General features: G+C 37.8%; 1 protein-coding gene and 1 long non-coding RNA gene across 3 annotated transcripts in view; one reads left to right on the forward strand and one right to left on the reverse strand.

Annotated features, from left to right (window-relative positions):
- LOC105731300 (uncharacterized) overlaps positions 1-12,951 on the reverse strand; it is a 61,574-nt gene extending 48,623 nt beyond the window's left edge. The window contains exons 1-7 of the long non-coding RNA XR_001110677.2: positions 12,441-12,951; positions 11,768-11,965; positions 10,876-11,079; positions 10,627-10,752; positions 7,255-7,302; positions 5,169-6,758; positions 3,936-4,050 (exon numbers count right to left, since the gene is read on the reverse strand). This is a non-coding gene — a long non-coding RNA (uncharacterized LOC105731300). The remainder of the gene's footprint in view (positions 1-3,935; positions 4,051-5,168; positions 6,759-7,254; positions 7,303-10,626; positions 10,753-10,875; positions 11,080-11,767; positions 11,966-12,440) is intronic.
- IL21 (interleukin 21) lies at positions 10,881-19,113 on the forward strand. Of its 2 annotated transcripts, XM_012472986.2 has the most exons (5): positions 10,881-11,103; positions 11,211-11,246; positions 16,076-16,231; positions 18,343-18,420; positions 18,511-19,113. In XM_012472986.2, exons 1-5 carry the CDS (start codon positions 10,936-10,938, stop codon positions 18,559-18,561), a joined length of 489 nt encoding a protein of 162 aa, XP_012328409.1. In that variant the 5' UTR covers positions 10,881-10,935; the 3' UTR covers positions 18,562-19,113. The 2 variants fall into 2 exon arrangements, with proteins under 2 accessions (XP_012328409.1, XP_064239804.1); XM_064383734.1 differs by lacking the exon at positions 18,511-19,113 and having other exon boundaries at positions 18,343-18,444.
- The last annotated feature ends 353 nt before the right edge of the window (positions 19,114-19,466 follow it).

A 19,466-nucleotide genomic window follows, 5' to 3' on the forward strand; every position in this document is an offset into this window, starting at 1 on the left:
TATTTAGAAACCGGCTGGGATTGTCAAAGCTCTAACCAGCACATTCCCCAAAGCTTACTTTCTATTTTGCAAGTAAATTTAACATCAGCGACGGCAGCCACTACTATCACTTTTTTTCGTAAAGTATGATCCACAAGAAAGCTTCTTCTCAATTTCTGAAAAAAGGAAGGAACTAACATTTAATAAGTTAATCCCTGCTATTTGCAAGAAACAGGTTTCATGAACTTACATATATCATTTAAAGTCAAAGTTTCTTGCTTTTCCTTTAAAGACTGATAATTTTTATTGTGATCATTTTTACTGTTAGAGAGAGCAGAGTTGATAGAAAACATACAAAGATCTGAGTCTTAGTTTTCCCATTCCCAACAAGGTGCACTTCATCGTATACAATGCCACCCTCACCACAGTTCCTGTATTAATCACGTCCGTTCCTAACACTGACCACTGTATCACCTTGCAGGAATCTTGGTCTCAGCAGTAGCTATCCCATCACCATTTATAAGAGTGACCTTGGGCAGGTTTCCTCATCTGTCTGTGTCTCTGGTTTTTCATCTCTAAAGTAGATGACAACAGTAGCTACCTCACAAATGTGAGGATTAGGTTTATGGTACTTCATTGAATCTACATTGCCACTGATTGTATGAGGCAGTTGGTTTCAGAGATATTAATATATAAATATAATGTCCATGATTTGATGACATATAGTAATAGCTGAAAGATATCTAAGTACAAAATTAAAAATAATACCTGGCACAATAGGATGTGTCCACTGATAGTGTCAGCTGAGATTATCTATTAGCAACCCATGGGCCATAGGGTAAAAGTGGGCTTGCCAAGCCTCCTGTGGGCCACGATATGGCTTCTTCATCTGACGAAGAACACCTGGAGCACATCTTTGTTGAGTTTGCCTGGGCAGGTCATGCCACTGTTCTGGGCCTCTGTAAATAGGGGGCTAGATTAGTCACCTTAATATTTTTTTTCCTAGCAGGTAAACATATTTTTCCAAATGAAATGTTACATAGGACCCAAAGTGTAAAACAGATAAAATGATTTGTTCTGGTTAAAGCAGGGCTAGAGGAGCACAAAGCTCTGCCCTTCATCTTTCCTCCTCTTTACTTGCAGGTAAACCCCACCAGGCAGTTCATTCAGGGCAGTCATCTCACCTTGCTGTCATAGTAAGATGATGAGTCTCCCAACACTTCTACAGGTGTTTGTTATTAATTACTCCAAACTTTGTCATATTTCACCTTATTGGGCTGAATCATTTAGTACTTAGTATGTGCACTGCACACACACACTTTCTATTATACTTTTCTTGCTTGCCTCCACTTTGGTCTCCAAACTCCTTCCAATCTATCTCACATAACCGAGACTATATTTTCATCTCAATAAGGACACCTCATGAGCCTTCCCAGATGTAGTGTAATGTTCGCAGAAGACACAACATGAAGGGTGTTGAACTTTTTTGCTCCATTAAAGCTTTCTGTTCTCAAGGACGTTTTATTCTAATATCTTCTTCTTGAAACCCTCCTTGAGCTTCATCTCAGGAAAACTCCATCCAATAATAAATTCAATGTAACTTTTTTTTTTTTAGATGAATTTTGCTCTTGTTGCCCAGGATGGAGTGCAATGGCGTGATCTTGGCTCACTGTAACTTCCGCTTCCCGAGTTCAAGCAATTCTCCTGCCTCAGCCTCCCAAGTAGCTGGGATTACAGGCATGTGCCACCACACCCAGCTAATTTTGTATTTTTAGTAGAGACAGGGTTTCTCCATGTTGGTCAGGCTGGTCTCGAACTCCCGACCTCAGGTGGATCTACCTGACTCGGGCTCCCAAAGTGCTGGGATTACAGGTGTGAGCCACTGTGCCCGGCCCAATTTAACTATTTTTGTGTATCAATTATGAGCTTATGGGAAATATAAGCCTATTACACAAACTTCTTTTCCTGGATTCTTCACATAAAACTTAGCAGATAAATGAAAGTAGAAATTCTCTATAAAGGATCCCACACAACATTGTGTAAGGTGTTTCTTCTCTGATGGTGTCTGCTGGATTTGTGTATATGTGAATAACTCAGGCTTGGTATGAGTCATGTTCAATGTACAATAGGAGCTAACAGGGCAGTTTCCACAGAAGCCCGTGGTTGTGGCAACTCAGAGAGCTTTGACACAGAGAACAATTGACAACAGGTAAGATAATATTTTCTAAAATAAAATTGCTCCTTAGAGATTCAGAAAGTAAGCAAGATATTCTCAAATCATCTTTCCCCTGGATACTAAGCAGATATTGTCTCTTTACAGTTTTTCCTGACTTATAATAAATTAGAAGATGTTATTTGTTTTTCGGCAAAGGATCATTGATTCAAGGGAGGAAAAAAAAGAACCCAAAGATCAAATATCAAAAGTCATTTGAAAAAGCCTCTTTCTAGTGCTTAGAGAGATTATAGCATTCAATTCGTTTTACTTTAAACAACTATTTAGAGGCTAGAAAGCTTTATTTAACAAAATAATTATAATTAAAATATGTTTTAGTTTCATGGTATGCAGATTTGAATAAGAAACAAAGTGGAAGAGAAAAAGTGAAGGAAAGAGAAGAGAAGAAGAAATCTGGGAGGAATGAGAAACGAAAGAGGAAGGAAGAAAAGGTGAGAGACCCAGAGGAAGCAGGAGGAAGACAAAGGGAGAGGGAGGGACGAGCAGAGCGTTGCCAGGTCTGTGGCTCCCTTGGGTGGTGGTCTGCTAGCAGTCATCATTCTTCTTCTTCTTCTTTTTTTTTTGAGACAGAGGAGTTTTGCTCTTGTTGTCCAGGCTGGAGGGCAGTGGCATGATCTCAGCTTACCGCAACCTCCGCCTCCTAGATTCAAGCGATTCTCCTGCCTCAGACTCCTGAGTAGCTAAGTAGCTGGGATTATAGGCATGCATCACCACGTCCGGCTATTTTTGTATTGTTATTATTATTTCTCTTAGTAGATACAGGATTTCTCCATGTTGGTCAGGCTGGTCTCGAACTCCTGACTTCAGGTGATCCACCTGCCTCGGCCTCCCAAAGTGCTAGGATTACATGTGTGAGCCACTGCGCCCAGCCTGCAGTCATCATTCTTAATGATTATCATTGATCTTCCTCAGCCTCTGTAATCCTGACATTTCTAAGGCCTAAATGTAAACATTTCTAAATGCTGACCTGAATACCAGCGCCATTAAAAATAATTATCTGAACACCGTAGCAATGACCAGAGCAGTGGTTCTGAGAGCTGGATAAATCAAGTCAAGGGCCGGAGAGTTCTTCATCCCTGTCAAGCCATTAAAGCTTCTGGTTGATGCAGATACTGATGACAGAACAGCTTTGGCTAAATACGCTAATCTGACCTGTGATGACTTAACTGCTGATATCCAAAGTCATTGAATCATCTATCTCTTAATCAGTTGATGCTTGTTATAAGCATGTTTCTTTTGTATTCCTCATTTTTTCTTCTTCTTTTGTACTGATTTCCCCCTTGGTGTGTATTTTAAAGTTCTGAGAGTTAAGTGGAGCAAAAGGTGAGTTGCAATATTCTCATAACCATGAAAAGGCTTGAAAAACATGGAAAATGAATAATAATTGATTTAAAAATGTAAATAACTAAGTCATATTTTTGCCCTTTCCTGTCAAGATAACTGATTTCCTGATTGTTTTTGTCTGTGCTATTCAAGACCCAAATGACTGCAGAAGTTTATTCATTTCTTTCTCTCTTCCTTTATGGATATAAAACACTGGAAAATTATTATTAGGTCTTACACTGGACCAGGTTGTCACTAGTTAAAGCCAATGAAAGAGAAGCAATTGGATATTCTGGCCCAGATGAAAAGCTGATTATTTTATTTAATTAACCCAGAAAAGATTACATTGAAATTCTAGATATTATCAACAATAATTCTGCAAACAGACTCCCCTTTTTACCCCAAACCACGTCAGGAACATCTTCATTGAGGTCCAGTCCCTTTATGGAATCTCATTAACTAACCACACGGGCTGTTCTGTTTCATCCAACATCATCAGCAATGGAGGCAGTTTCCTGCTATAGAGAGAAGTCGTCAGGCTCTGGAGGTAGTTCTTCCAGTCACTTCAATGTCTTCCTTATCGTCTTTGTGCTTCGGTAGTAAAGAGGCATAATCATAATACCTATTTCTCATGGTTGTTGCTTAAATGAGACTATAAAGCACTTAGGTACAAAAGTGTTTGCTAGAATATTTATTAATATTATCTTTCCCAAAGTCTTTTCTCAGAAAGAGGCATCTCATTTCCCGTTATTAGCAGCAAAAGAGTCTATCAGGTTTAACAACTATTTTTCTGTTTAAAGGGTGACTTCAGGGCGGTCTTGGAGCCCAGTGGGCAAATCTCACAGAGTCCGTGTTTTCCTTTGTTAATCATTCATTCTTGTTTTTAGAACTACCATGCACGCTGTATGTGGAGAGACCATATTTAAAGAACTGAAGTAAAATAAAACATTCAACACTGAAACTGTAGTGAGCACACTGACTTCTGATGGCTCAGAAGCCATTTCAGGATTCTGTGGTCGCTTGTCCTCCCCACCCCTGAGTGTGGTATAAGACTGGATCTCTCCAATATTAATCTAATGAGATATCCCTGTGTGAATCCTGTATGAACTGCTGTCCCTGACATAGGTTGAGTGAAAAAAAGTTATAGACTACATATGATGAGATTAAATTTTTATGTAAAAACTACCACAGTTTTCTCTATATGTCTGTGCTATTTATTTCTGTTTCTGTCTCCATATATATTCTATTTCCTTAAGTGTCTATGTGTCCATATCTATTCCTTTATTGTTTTAGGTACATAGGAAAAGAGTCTAGAGTGATACACAGTAAACTCTCTATGAGGTCCTGTGGCTGCCCCCTGGGAAAGCATGGGGAGGAGGCTCCTATTCAGGTGATAAATGAAGGTTCAGCAGATCTCTTGGGAAGAGGACACAGGACACAGCAAAGGTTAATAACTGGACTACTTTATTTTTAGGCTGTGTGTTGGTGGCTACAGGGCAAGACAGAGGGTGCTATAGCCACCTGTCCCCCTAGGGAAGGAAGAAGGGATGGGCCTTGAGTTTAGAGAGAAGAGCATTTCTCTGATCATAGATGTTAGACAGGAAGCTGGAGAGGCTGGTGAAACTTGTCTCACCTCATGGTATGGGGTTGGAGTGAACCCAGGTTGAAGAGTGCAGATGTTCCAATGCTCTGTCTCTATCTTCTAGGCCTGGCAGTCATGGAATGAAGGACATCTGATCTCTAGCCTCCCTGCTGGGTATCCCATGTTGGAGCCAAGACCTGAGGAGAAGGCCCATGTGGCTATTGCTAGAACTCCTCTGGACCCAGCACTTCAGAAGCAGGACTGTGCTTCCAAACAATGACTTTGTGTGAATGTTAGCAAAGAGACTTGTCCTCCATGAACCTAGTCTTCAACCCACCTGAGTCTACTAGCAGAATAAAGGACCCCACTCCCCACAGAAAATGTGCTGTTGATAAGTAGCATCAGTGAGTGACCCTCTGCTGCGACACACTGACCACCAGACCATGGGGCTGCCAGTGATACCAATCAAGAGCTAGAGAATGTGGGGCCCGAGATGGCTCTTGTTTTTCTCTTGTAAGACAAAAATGACCAGGACTGACCCTTTGGTCTCCATGAGTCCCTGACCTTCTTAGAATGCACAGTAGTGATCTGGAGTCATGAAATTTGAATATTAGAAGGAATTTTTTTGTTATGTACATAATGGGTTACATATACACACTCTTACTTTCACATATGTTCTAGAAAAGAAATCAAGTCGGTGATACCAATACATGCAGTGAGTTCAAAAGAATGGGAGAAGAGAGAATAGGAGTGTTTAAACTTCCTTAAGGAAGATTTTACAGAAGGGACTTGAGCAAGTCCTTGAGGATTTTCCTCATTCAAATTTTCTCCCTCAAGTCAAACAAATTAGAATATTCTCAGCTGTTACCTGAACATTGTTGGAAAGTACAAAAATTGTCTTGAATTACTTTAGTGACATTTTTCTTCTAGTTTGACAGAGACCGATATAAAGCTCATACCAGCCCAGAGACAAGCTACCTGTCTGAGTACCTTTAGCATGTATTAATAGTAGTGGTACACATGATAATAACTCAGTATTACTCTAAACACTGGAGGCCTCTCTTCCCACAGTTTGCCGTGCAGAACATCTAATTCTACCCATGAGAGGCCAAAGCCAGTGAAAACAGAAAAGGGTATTCACCACGCAGGGATCACAGGAAGAACTATGAGGACGGGCCAGGGAGTTGGGGGACAAATAGCGTTCAGCTCAGTTTTAGACCTGGCACAGTTTTCCCATGCAAAACCTTTCCTCTTCAGACTTCCACCTCTTTAGTTCCCTGGCCTCATTTCTGCCCTGACAAGGTGTTGTATAAACACAGTCCATTAAAGAAAATTCTTAAAATATGTCCATGAATCGCCTTGCGTAAATGACTAAAGTTTTATACTTTCACAGTGACGACCTTGGTTATATTCCTGGAAAGTATACACCTAGTAAAACTCATCACTCTATTCCAAGGTACCAAATAGACATGGAAGGTAAGTAAAAGTGGTTTGCTTGCTATTCAAGTGTGGCTTCCAGCCAAGCTGCTGACTCTCAACCACTCCTGTATAGACATTCTAGAGCTGCCACACTTATGCCTGATGGTGTGCACATGCTGAAGAAACACAGTTTGCATAACCCTTCACCAAAGTCTCTGGAGGCTGGAAAACAAACAGCAGTTGCATGACATTTCCACTGAGAAGCTGATGAGCTTTAAGATTTTCTTCTGCTCACAACAGCAATGCAAAATTTTGCAAGTAATTGCAGGAGGTTAGGGAATCTCTGAAACACATGTATGGAACCCAGGAAATCCACAGATGCCAAGCTAAGCCCCCATGTGTTAACGGGAAAGGACCAAGGAAGAAATGGACACCTGGGTTTTTAAGTACCTCAGATGGACCATGTGTAGAAATGACAAATTCTTTTTAATTGTCTCTCCCTTCCTCTTCCCTTTCTCTTCCCCTCCCTTTTATTTCCTACCTTAAGAATAAATTCTCTATTTTAGTCTTGTTTTTTGCCTGGATATAAGTAGTCGCTGTTGGGGCTTAAGTGTGACATTTTGAGACAAAGACAGTGAATTCTGCTATAATGTGACACACATGTTTCTAAAAATCACTGCACTATACAAAATCATAGACTCAAAAACCACATGCTTACAGGAAAATGAGATTAGGAGCACAGCACTCAAAAACTTCATCAGTGACACTAAAAAAGAAGATAGCAACCTAATTTAAAAAGATAGCTGTTTTAGACATGTTAAATGGTTAAGAAATACATAAATACTAGAATAAATACATTGTTTTACCTAGAAAAAGACTTGAAGTTTGTTCATGGAGTTGGGTGTTGGGAGGGTTACAGTTTGTGAGTTACTGAGACGTGGCGAAGGAGAGTTCTCTGGGATGGAAAATTGTGACGCCACATGTAGCTGGGTGTGGCTCATTATACATGTGTGAACTGAGGATGTTGGTGACTGTCAGAGGTGTGAGGACATCTTATGTATTCCTACATGGCTCAGTTCAGTTGGATGCAGTTTTCTTTATTCACCTAGCATTTCTTGCAGATGAAATTAAACATAAGGAAACACAAAGTTCTTGTTATATTCAAATTGTTCCTTGATATATTAATCCCGTTGGAATATATTATCATTTTCAAAACGAGCCTTATAGCAGGAGTGATTGTATCCAGATTATAAAAATAATTATAACTTAAAGAGTAAGCAGCCCTTCAAACCCCAATGACTCGATGCTGTAAAGGTAGCAGTAACATTAATATTTCTGAGCAGTGAATAATTTACTTTGCCTAGTGACTCAAATACTTTTGGGCCTCCTTGCTCCCACCGTAAGGTCCATCTCCACACAGTGATGAATTCAAATGAAATGCAAATTGGGATCCATAACTTTGAACCATGCTGTCAATCCTGAGTGAAGTTTTCTCAGGGCGGGGAAGGAGTTGTTACAACACACACCAGACTTCCTGGAACATCCTCACTATACATTTTTTATCCCTGAAGTCCATACCATGTGGCAGCTACACTAATCTTACTTCCCTCTCTTGTCCATACTTCTTTATATCCTCTACCTGCACCTCCCCAAAGCCCAACAAAATTCCAACCTTTGCTGAATCTTTTTTTATCACCCTTTCCTCTCTTTCCCACTTTTCCTACTTTTTCCCCCAAGATTAAGAATCCCATACCTATGTATGTTACTTTCCTACTGCTGCTGTAACAAATTACCATAAACACTTTAAAGAGATGGGCATCTTTTCAAGTAAGGACAAAACAGCATACATTTATTACCTTACATTTCTGAAGGTCAGAAGTAATAACTCAAAATGAGCATTATGGGACTAAAGTCAAGGTGTTGGCAGGGCTGCATTCTTTTCGAAGGCTCCATGGAAGAATCTGCTTCTTACTTTTCCCAGACTCTAGAAGCCACCTGTATTCCTTGGCTTCTGGACCCACATCACTCCAACTTCCACCTCTGACATCACAGCTCCTTCTTTTACTTTGACTCTCCTGTCTTCCTCTTATAAAGCCTCCTGTGATTGCATTGGGACCACAGGATAATCCAGGATAATCTTCCCATCTCAAAATCTTTAATTTATTCACATCAGCAAAGTCCTCTTTGTCATGTAAGGTAACATTTTCACAGGTTCCAGGGATTAGGGCATGGATATCTTTGGGGCATTAGTAAGTCTGTCACACCAGAGATGATATCCAAAATGCTTAACAACTGATGTGCCACTTAAGGTAGAAATTCCAACTTTCAGAAAGGCCTCTGGTCATAGTGCTGGAGCAAGACTCTGAAACCCCTGATGTACTGGTAGATGGATTATGGAGAGGGTTAGGATGTCTCAGGGAGGGACTGGGATGTCTAACATAGTGGTGAGCCACTCCAGGGCCACAAGCAATGGTTCTCTCCAGGCAATACAAAAGACCTTTGGCTTTTTTTTTTAAAACCACCAGTACAACTACAACCATGTATTTTGGCTGAACACTGACCTGTCCATTCTGTTCCTTCTCTGATCAGTTTAGCCTCCCTATGCTTCTTTAAGTTTTCCCCTTCATCCTCATGATCAGTATGCAAACCTCCTGGGATGTTATCACGTGCTATACTTAGACCTTTTGTCTCATCTAATCTCATCACAACCTTATGATTAGATTCTGTACTTATCTTCCTTTTGCAATTACTTACACAGGATTATATGTGCTATTAATTGGTAGAACCTGGATTTGAACTCAAGCTTTAGAAAATGACCTCCTAACCACTGTAAGTGTGTTCAAGGAGATGCATATCTGTTCAGGTGGATAAGGAGAGCATGTACGAAGACCATACAGGCAACGTGGAGGCACCAAGTGGCAACCCTTTGTCCACATGCATTCATAAGTTTGCGCAGAACCCTGTCCTATAGAATATAACTATTACATGGAGGAATTCTTGATCATGTTGTATGAACTCTTATCTACTATGAACTCTTATCTACTATGGCTAACTATGTAAGGCAAAACCTGTATACCCTTGAATAGATATTCTATAATAAAAACATTAGTCAACTTCAGAGCAAATCAAGTCAAAACTCCAATTTTTCTTGGCTACATAAGTCTAGAATAAAGTATGGTATTCTAAAGTATGTAATGAAATAAATGAATGAATAAATAAAATCTATAGTCAAGAGTTTTATTTATAAGACCTAACTAACTATGGTACATGACTTTCTAGCTAGAATATTATATTCAACTTTCTCAAATGGGTTAGAGTTGCAGGGACAAGAGAAGCAGAAGAAAGGATGATAAAACCATTTCTGGACTTTAGGTCTTTAATTAACCTCTACCCGGTCACAGATGCAGTTAGAAATATGTCGCTCACACCCAGAGGAAATAGTATCTAACAGAAATAAGTAATACTACCCTAAGAGAAAACGTATCATTTATGGGTATATTTTATTTTGCTGATTGCAAATATTTTTGGTTTGGACAAGAATGAGCATTAGCAAGTTTCACTCATTTAATTGATGCATTACATAGAAGAGATGGATATTAGATAATTTTTTAGATGATGGTAGAGTGAGATCTTGTTTGAGAAGGACAGAATTTCTATAGAGTCCCTTAGAATCATTCATAATATTAATAAATCAGATTGTTAAGTAACATGTCAGAAGCCAAAATAAATGTTTAGTTAAAGATGCTTTGGTGAACAGTTGGAAGCAAATTCTATTTTAAACCCTTGAAACTTAACCTAAAATACTCTTGCTAATTTGGAAAATACCTCTTTATTTAAAATTTCCTAAAAGGTAGCCTCTCCTCCTACTTTTATGATGGAATACTGGATGATTTTAGTCAAAAGACAAAGTTATTACCATAAGAAAAAGTCCTGCATGAAAGTACATGTTGCCATTTTACTCATTATCGAAGTGCCCTTATGACTGTCAGAGAGAACAGGTAAGATGCCAGGGGAGGCTGAGAGAAAGAAATCAAAGTGTTTTTGTTTACTTTTTTGAAGTCTTATAGTACCTACTGTTTATTATACATACTTTTTAATTCATGCTGAAAATTGGAATTCACCCATTCTCTCTTTTCCTGTCAAAGATGCAGATGGGGCACATTTCGTTGACTCCATCAATCCCTGCCCCCACACATTAGCACATGCACACGTATACCTAGCCAGTGGAAAAGAAAAAAGAGTTACTCACATTCATCCATTTTACAAAGATTTCCAGGTTGCAATGGGAGGGCTTTACCTCTCCCTGAAGGATGAATAAATAGGTAGCTTAACTGACAACCTGTTCTCATTCAAGCTGAAGTGAAAACGAGACCAAGGTCTTGCTCTACTATTGGTACTTATGAGATCCAGCCCTGGCAACATGGAGAGGATAGTCATCTGTCTGATAGTCATCTTCTTGGGTACATTGGTCCATAAATCAAGTTCCCAAGGTCAAGATCGCCACATGATTAGAATGCGTCAACTTATAGATATTGTTGATCAGCTGAAAAATTATGTGAATGACTTGGTAAGACCATATTTATCACAACAAAATTTAAATCATACTTTTCAATTAATATAAAAGGAGGCTTTGACTTATAAAAATAACTCAGAATAACTTTTCTTTTGCTCTAGGACCCCGAATTTCTGCCAGCTCCAGAAGATGTAGAGGTAAGACCAGTTGAATTTATTTCTGAAAATACATTTGACATAAGTTTGTAAATTCAATAAGAAAGACATTAGCATGATTATATAGGAGCACACTGAATTGTAATGAATTTAGCAGTCTAATAATTGATAAAATATTTATTTATATTTTGGTTATTCACTGATTTACCAAAAACCAGCTAATAAAATGCTATATTATATTTCTTATAAACTATGTTTATCTTCAAGAATCTCTAAGAGTACTCCTTAGTAGTATTGCTGAGACAGAATAACAGAACTAGAAATCTATAATCAGTTTCTGAACAATGCACAGCTAGTTACTTTTTAAGAGGTCTTGGGCAGAAAAGCTCTTAAGCCCTCTTTGTTATCCTACTTAAGAAACATAGATACATACCATAGGAAGCAGAATTAACCTTTTAATAACAAGCTAAAAAAAGAAAGAATTAGATTACAGGGACAGCATGGAGAAATGGTGGTGTGGAAATCAAAGCAAAGCCATCCTTTAGAATATAATTCACATATACCTTGGCCTCAATGAAGCTTGTCTTTGGCCTTCCGTGAGGTCTTTTGAAAGAACCATTTTCAACAATTCATCCTGTCTCTTGAGCCATTTAAATCCATTAGAATTCCAGGAAGAATTGGCCTGGCATATAGTTCAAGAGTGCTGTCTGTTGATCTTTTTCTCCAGTAACCTCTGCGATCTGATCTTCTGGTCTGGTACCCTGAGAATATAAATGCAATTGGGGAAATGTTTTCATTGTCACAGACCTTTAATTGCATAAATTAGAATAACTATAAAAGTGCTACCAGTAACTGACTTCTTAAGTCTCCCCTCTTAAGAAGATACATTGAAAAGAAAACACTTATCGTAAATGACTATGTGTAAAAGTTTAGAAAGTGAATGAGTCACAACTATTGCTTTTCTCTAAAATTCACTCTCTAGCTCTGAACCTAACCACTCTCATTTACTAGGTCCTTTTCTAATAAGCAGCCTCTAAAATGAAAGTAGCACATTCAACTTATTGGAAAGACTTTTCCAATAAGTGAAAATATTTCTTAATCAATGTACCTAATTATGAAAACATACATTTCTAGCATCTCATGAACCTTGTTTAACTGTTATGGTTAGAGTCCTTTCCAGAGTTTCCTGGCTGTAGTCTATAACTTGCAAAATAAGAAATAGAAAAGATATTCCACTTTCTAACCTGAGTCGAACCAATGGTTACTTCCTTTATATGTGTTGTTAATGAAAGATTTTTTTTATCTTACATCATAATGAAAGAATTTTGTCTCAGTGATACTTTATTTACCCGATAATCTGATGAAGCAATTCTAGCTATGATATAAGTGAGTAATAGTGTAACTTAGATCTTTAAATTATACTAGTAGGCAAACTCAGGAAGGAAGAAATAGTTCAAGGCCACGTTAGCATTATATCAAGCTAGCGTCAAAGCAGGATCTGTCAGAGATTTAAAAAAATTAAAAAGTTTAATGAAAATAAAACCATCTAATGTTGCATGCATATAGTAATTATCTAAGATCTCTAATTGGCCTAGCCAGGCAGATTTCTTTTTCTCTTTTTCTTTCTGTCTAATCATAAAACCACTGGTTGTCAACTGGTGGTGGTTTTTGTACCCCAGAAAACATTTGGCATTGGCTGGAAAAATTTCTGGTTATCACACTTGGAGGTAGAAATAGGGGTGCTACTGGTATCTAGTAGGTAGAAGCCAGGCACTAAACATTCTAGAATGCACAAGACATCCCTGACAACAAAGAATTATCTAGTCCCCAGTGTCAATAGTGTCACTGTTGAGAAACCCTGATATAAACCTAGTTTGTGTGTAGGACAAAGGTAATCTTGTCCAATTAGCAAGACTTCTTAGTATGAATGGCCAGGGCTTTCTTTGCTAAAGGAAAAAAAAATGTAAAAAATAGGTCTCAGGTGGATAAGGTGGCTCTTGCCTGTAATCCCAATGCCTGTAATCCCTTTGGGAAGCCAAGGTTGGAGGATTGCTTGAGGTCAGGAGTTTGAGACCAACCTGGGCAAAATAGTGAGACATCCTGTTTCTGCAAAAAAAAAAAGGCCTTAAGGAAGTAAAAATTCTCAAATATTCAATTGCAAAACAACAAAGCCAGTGTGACTCCTTGCAAAAGCAGCATTTGACTTGTTCTTCAGTTGAAGAGAGGAATGGTTTGTTAATTCTTGCTTTGACTTCACTACCACTCCTTCTAGTCGGCAAAACTAATGTAGGAGCAGAAAACTCCTCATGTTCTCATATATTAAAGCACGAGGGAAACAAAGCCTTTCCTTTGGAATCTGTTGTCACCAAGGCATAGCAAAGGAAAGCAATGGTTATGCTTCCAGATGGTACTAAATATGGGCCTGGGCATCCTGTAGACTCCTGAGTGACAGGGCACCTGAGGCTGCCTAAATCCAGGTTAATCTTTTCATTCTCCTTCTCAATACACCCTTAAGGCAGTTTAGCAGTGACAGCCCCTCCATTTCTTTTCCTCTTTTGAGGCTAACTTTGATGTATATATAAAGCCAATTCCAACAGTTATTTATCCTGGACCACACACTGCTAGACACACCTCTGCTGCTTGCAGAACAAAAGAAAACAAAACACCATTGTCTATTAACACAGGTAAACAGGAAGGGTAGGAGAGAAAGCACAGCCCAATCAATATGGGTGTCAGTGTCCAGGTGCCATTCAAAGGCTTTCAGAAAAAAATTTCAGTTGTTTTTACAACTGAAATTGTAGTTGTACAATTTCAGTGCTTTGAGTACTGGTACTGACCATTCCTGGCAATATTGTCTCAAGGGAGTTCATTTGGCAGGGCCCCTCTACTTCTTTGGAACCTAATTTTCTTTCAGCATACACATGTAAATGTTAACTCAGCAAAATGAGCCGCTGTGAGAAATGCTGGTTTTTCAGATCATCACGGATGAAGCAGTCAGTATTTTCAGTTTCAGCTGGAAAATTTACCTCTTTAAATATGAATATTATTTTTTTCCAGTAAGTTAAGCCGGTTGTGGTCAAAAAGAAGAGAAAAGAAAAAACTTCAACAAACATGAACGTGTGGTTTTCAAGGAAAAAAAGTGCTATAATGAACATTTATAAATAGTTTCTATTAAATAAGCATTTTGGCAAACATATGGAAAGGACACCACCTTGCCCTTATGAGAGGCAATGTGCCCTGATATAAGGAAACCAGATAAGCTGGTTCTCGGCTTGTGGCTATATATGCAAAGTGAACTTGATAGGTTTGTATCTTAGAGATGCATGTTATTAATCAACATTTATATTGGGTAAGCATATGGGTTGGAAAATGCAAAGCAGGCCAGATGCTGTGTTCAGCTGATTGTCCATAAGAAGATTCAGGTAATATTGTTACGTATAGGCCTGTCTTTGTTCGGACTGGGAGGGATTAAGGTTTCTGGTTATAAGGTAGTCGCTTCCATATGTATTACTGAAATGAAAATATATCAACTTCAGGGGTAAAATAGCATCATGTACACAATTTTTTTTTTTCTTTTTTGAGATGGAGTCTCGCTCTGTTGCCCAGGCTGGAGTGCAGTGGTGCAATCTCGGTTCACTGCAACCTTTGTCTCGGAGTTCAAGTGATTTTCCTGCCTCAGTCTCCTGAGTAGCTGGGATTACAGGTGCCCACCACTGTGCCTAGCTAATTTTTGTATTTTTAGTAAAGACAGGATTTCACCATTTTGCCTAGGCTGGTCTTGAACTCCTGACCTTGTGATCCACCTGCCTCAGCCTCCCAAAGTGTTGGGATTACAGGCGTGAGCCACCATGCCTGGCCACACATTTGCCGAAAGAAAAAAGTAAATTGGACACAAATAAATTGGATACGAGCTTTTCGATCAGCATTAACGTGTTTTCAACAAGTCAGTATATATTTGGTTCTTCCAGTAAATTCCATTTCCTTTCCAGTTTGATTGCTAAGATTTTGGCTTATTTGTTAGTCATTAGTTATTTTGCCAAACCAAGAGATAAGTGTTTGATGCTTATTTTGTCCACTCCTCCATTCTCTGAGACCCTACTCTTACCTTCTAAGAAATGACCTTCCCTCCCATTGGTTGGGCAAGCCTCAAACTGTTCCTCAACTGCTTGATTCAGGCAGAATCCTACCCTAACTGAGCTGAGAGTATGAAAAGGGTTTTAGAAAAGTTGTTTGTGATCTATGGCAAGTGTATTAAATCTTAGATGTAAAATATGCCATCAGAGATAGGTATCTGCTTCCTTTCCCCAAAGGAGGGTCTTCAATTCATTTACTTCATATTATGTTAACTTCACAAATATATATTATCATTCACTGGCAACACACTATGCCTGGTGCTGTGCAGAATAAAATGCTTTGAAGACATGTCATGATAGATACATTATAGAAACTGCAAACAAATGAAAAATATTCTTCTTCAGACTACAACGTAATTTACCCAAAGCTGCCACTAGTCACAGTGTAAGTTTTACAGCCTCAAAATTCAGCAAATGTGGTCCTAAACTGAACTAATGCTCCCTTATAAAACACAAAGGTCTTGTCCACCACCCAGACATCAAAATGGTCCTCTGTATAGCATCAGGAATAAAGCATTGTGAAGAAGTGAGGCTCTTTCTCTCTTACCTGAGAGGCAGGGGATTATCCCTTTTTCCCATCCCAAAGAGTAAGTAGGAGGTGAAATCATTCGTCACTTGTCTGTTGAAACAAGGTAACACAAGACATTGCAGTAGAGATAGAAATACAGGATTGGGAAAATAATCTTTTACTTTCTGAATAATGTTTGTTAACATATATACAAATTATTTCTCTTTCAGACAAACTGTGAGTGGTCAGCTTTTTCATGTTTTCAGAAGGCCCAACTAAAGTCCGCAAATACAGGAGACAATGAAAGGATAATCAATGTATCAATTAAAAAGCTGAAGAGGAAACCACCATCCACAAAAGCAGAGAGAAGACAGAAACACAGACTAGTAAGATTGTCATCTGTCATCTATCTTACTTGTACTTATAAACTATATCTCTTGCATTACATAAACACATACACACACACACACACCTGTAACCAGAGCTACTGGTGTCTTCCTTACTTATAGTTATGCCTTATTATACATAGTGCATTTTAAGAAGTAGGGCCACTCTTTTAAGTTCACAGACTTGAAAGTATTCAGAAACCCAATTAGAATTTCCTAGTAGTCCTTGGCAGCTGGAATGTGTTAAAATAACTTCTCAAGGTGAGGAAGTCATTAGGCATAGAATCCAACTGTGATTTTGGAGTTAAGGAATATTTTCCTCTCATATGGTCACATATAACTTGTATTCTTATTAACAGGAGATAGATCATAAGTTTCTGACAAGAAAAGAGCCTACAAGAGACTAGGGCAAATCTTAAACTTTGCCTTCTCTCTTGAATCATATTACTATCCTGTACATTAGCAGAGTCAGTATTGAATTAAAATAGGCAGGCCTCATTACTTGGCTGAGAAATTTTAACAGTCCCTAGCTTTTCGGAGCCCTGAGATCCTCTTGTATATGCCAACTCATGAGCAATGTGGATACTCAAGAACATGAGTAATTCAATGATTAATCAAAGCCAGCGGGAAAACACATAAAATAAATTACTCTTAAAATTTTAAAATTAGTTCTCCTCCAAAAAATTCCACGTGATTCAAATGAAATCTTAATTACATTATCAAAATGATTCTTATCTCCTTTGGTTGCTTGGCCAGGTGACCATGTGAAAAATATCCCTCTAAATCTTTCCTCAGAAAGAAAGGAGCTGAACATATTTTTGAAACTCATTAAGTGGCAGCTTTGGAGCTAAACTTAAAACTCTCCCATTAAGCATCTTCATCTTACAGATAAGGAAAATGAGATCTCCGAGTTAAGTGACTAGCTTCAAGTTCTATACATAGTGTCAGAATGAGAATTAGAACTTATTTATATCTACTACCTTTTAGTGAAATGCTCTCACTACAACATCACACTGGCATTGAGATGCTAACTACCAAGCAATGGCTTGGCATCTCAATAGGAATAAAGACAAAGAACATAAACAAAGAAATTTCTAAAATTATGTAAATAAGCAATATATATATGAAAAACTGTTCAATCTCCCTAGTAATCACATAAATGCGAATTAAAACAAGGAAATCCTGTTTTCTCCAATTAAACATTTTAACAATACCCCATAATAAGAAGGCTCCAAGTGAAAAGAGGTAAAACGCTTTACAATGTACGTTGAAACCTTAAAATTTTGTATCCCTTTAATTTAGTAATTCTACGAATTTATCAAATAAGCAAAGATGTATATGAAAAATTGTTTACAGAGGTGTTCTTTGGAGTAATGTAGACAAAAATAAAAAGTTAGATGCAGCTGGGCATGGTGGTTCACACCTGTAATCCCAGCACTTTGGGAGGCCGAGACAGGTGGATCACTTGAGGTCAGTAGTTCGAGACCAGCCTAGCCAACATGGTGAAACTCCATCTCTACTAAAAATAAAACAATTAGCCAGGCATGGTAGTGCATGCCTGTAATTTCAGCTACTTGGGAAGCTCAGGCAGAAGAATTGCTTGAACCCAGGAGGTGGAGGTTGCAGTGAGTGGAGATCACATCACTGCACTCCAGCCTGGGTGACACAACAAGACTGTCTCAAAAAAAAAAAAAAAAAGTTAGACACAACCTACGTGTCTAAAAATGGTAATAATTCCATCCTATGTTGGAATACAGAGCATCCACTATATGTCAAATTTTTAAGACTATTTAACACTTAGAAAACGCCTGTGATATGTTAAATGTAAAAAATAAGCAAATCGCCAATTGGTATAAATAATGTAATTACATAATAATTAAAAATACCCAAAACATGGAGATAATATACAGCAAAACATTATAGTGGGATTCCTATCTCTGGGAATGGGATTACAAGAACTTTTTCCATTGTTACTTCCCAAGCAGTTTTATGTATTTTTCAAATGTTTTTCAGTGAACATAATTTATGTTTTTAATGAGAAAATTTTTAAAGAAACATTTTACTAAGAAAAAAATTTTAAAGAAGACTGTTACTTTTTCATCGATTTCTAGACATGCCCTTCGTGTGATTCTTATGAGAAAAAACCACCCAAAGAATTCCTAGAAAGATTCAAATCACTTCTCCAAAAGGTATCTACCTTAAATTTCATTTGATTTTCTAATTTATCTTTACCTATCCAGATTTGCTTCATAGTTACTCATGGTATACTATTTCCACAGATGATTCATCAACATCTCTCCTCTAGAACACATGGAAGTGAAGATTCCTGAGGATCTCTGACTTGCAGCTGGACACTATGTTACATACTCTAATATAGCAGTTAAACTTATTTCTTGGTATTCCAAGTGAAGGAGTACAATATATTAGCAATGGGAAAAAACACTCTTAAATGTGCAAAGTCAGGATTATTTCCCCATAATTACTATGCAATAGTCTGATTTTCTATGACATTGATTTCTATGACTTCTGAAGTTTTTACTTTATCTCACTGCCCAACTTTGACATTTCTTGGTTGAAGGAGAAGGCTAAAATTTTTAACCAAAAATACGGTTTTGACATGTATTGATTTTATATTAACCTTGAGTTTGATTACCACCAGAATATGGTCTATTATGATCATAACTTAAAATGTATATACCTTCATTCAAGTTGAAAATATAGAAGCATAGAAGCAAAATATATAAAAGAAAAATGAAAAGTTAACATCTTTATTCTTTTAAGGAAATGAAAACTGAGTGTTTAAAAACTTATAACTGAATAGTTTTTTTTTAAATCTTAGAATGTCTAACATATAAATATGTAATTTATTTATGCACCGGGGATACCAGACGGCTACAGAAGCCTTACTTCTTTATTGGGGTCTACAAAATATTTAAATACTATAAATATGAATATATTTATGGAATAGACTCTTAGTCAGTGGCAATAGAGTATTAAGAAGTTGATTTAATATTACCTTCCTCCAGCCCCCAGTCCCTTATAAGCTAACATTTTAAGCTTGTGGAAATGGTAATTTAAAGCTATAGAGGGACATATGTCAGGTTGTCTTCTGGAACTAAACAGTTTTAAAAGTATTGTAGCTGTCTCCTCAAACTGTTAAAACGATCACAGTATGAGCTAGCTAATAACTTCAAATGTCTGTCTCCTTCTTTCTTCCTTCATTTCTTTTCTTCCT

This window comes from Aotus nancymaae, unplaced genomic scaffold (genome assembly GCF_030222135.1).
Source record: "Aotus nancymaae isolate 86718 unplaced genomic scaffold, 86718_ANA_hifiasm-v0.15.2.pri h1tg000033l, whole genome shotgun sequence".
NCBI classification, from domain to species: Eukaryota; Metazoa; Chordata; class Mammalia; order Primates; family Aotidae; genus Aotus; species Aotus nancymaae.

What these genes read in the sequence shown, in the direction of transcription:
- IL21 (XM_012472986.2), top strand. Translation starts at nt 10,936, where the DNA reads ATGAGATCCAGCCCTGGCAACATGGAGAGGATAGTCATCTGTCTGATA. An exon ending in CAGCTCCAGAAGATGTAGAG is followed by an intron (nt 11,247 to 16,075) that starts GTAAGACCAGTT and finishes TTTCTCTTTCAG; the next exon opens with ACAAACTGTGAGTGGTCAGC. An exon ending in GAAGACAGAAACACAGACTA is followed by an intron (nt 16,232 to 18,342) that starts GTAAGATTGTCA and finishes ATCGATTTCTAG; the next exon opens with ACATGCCCTTCGTGTGATTC.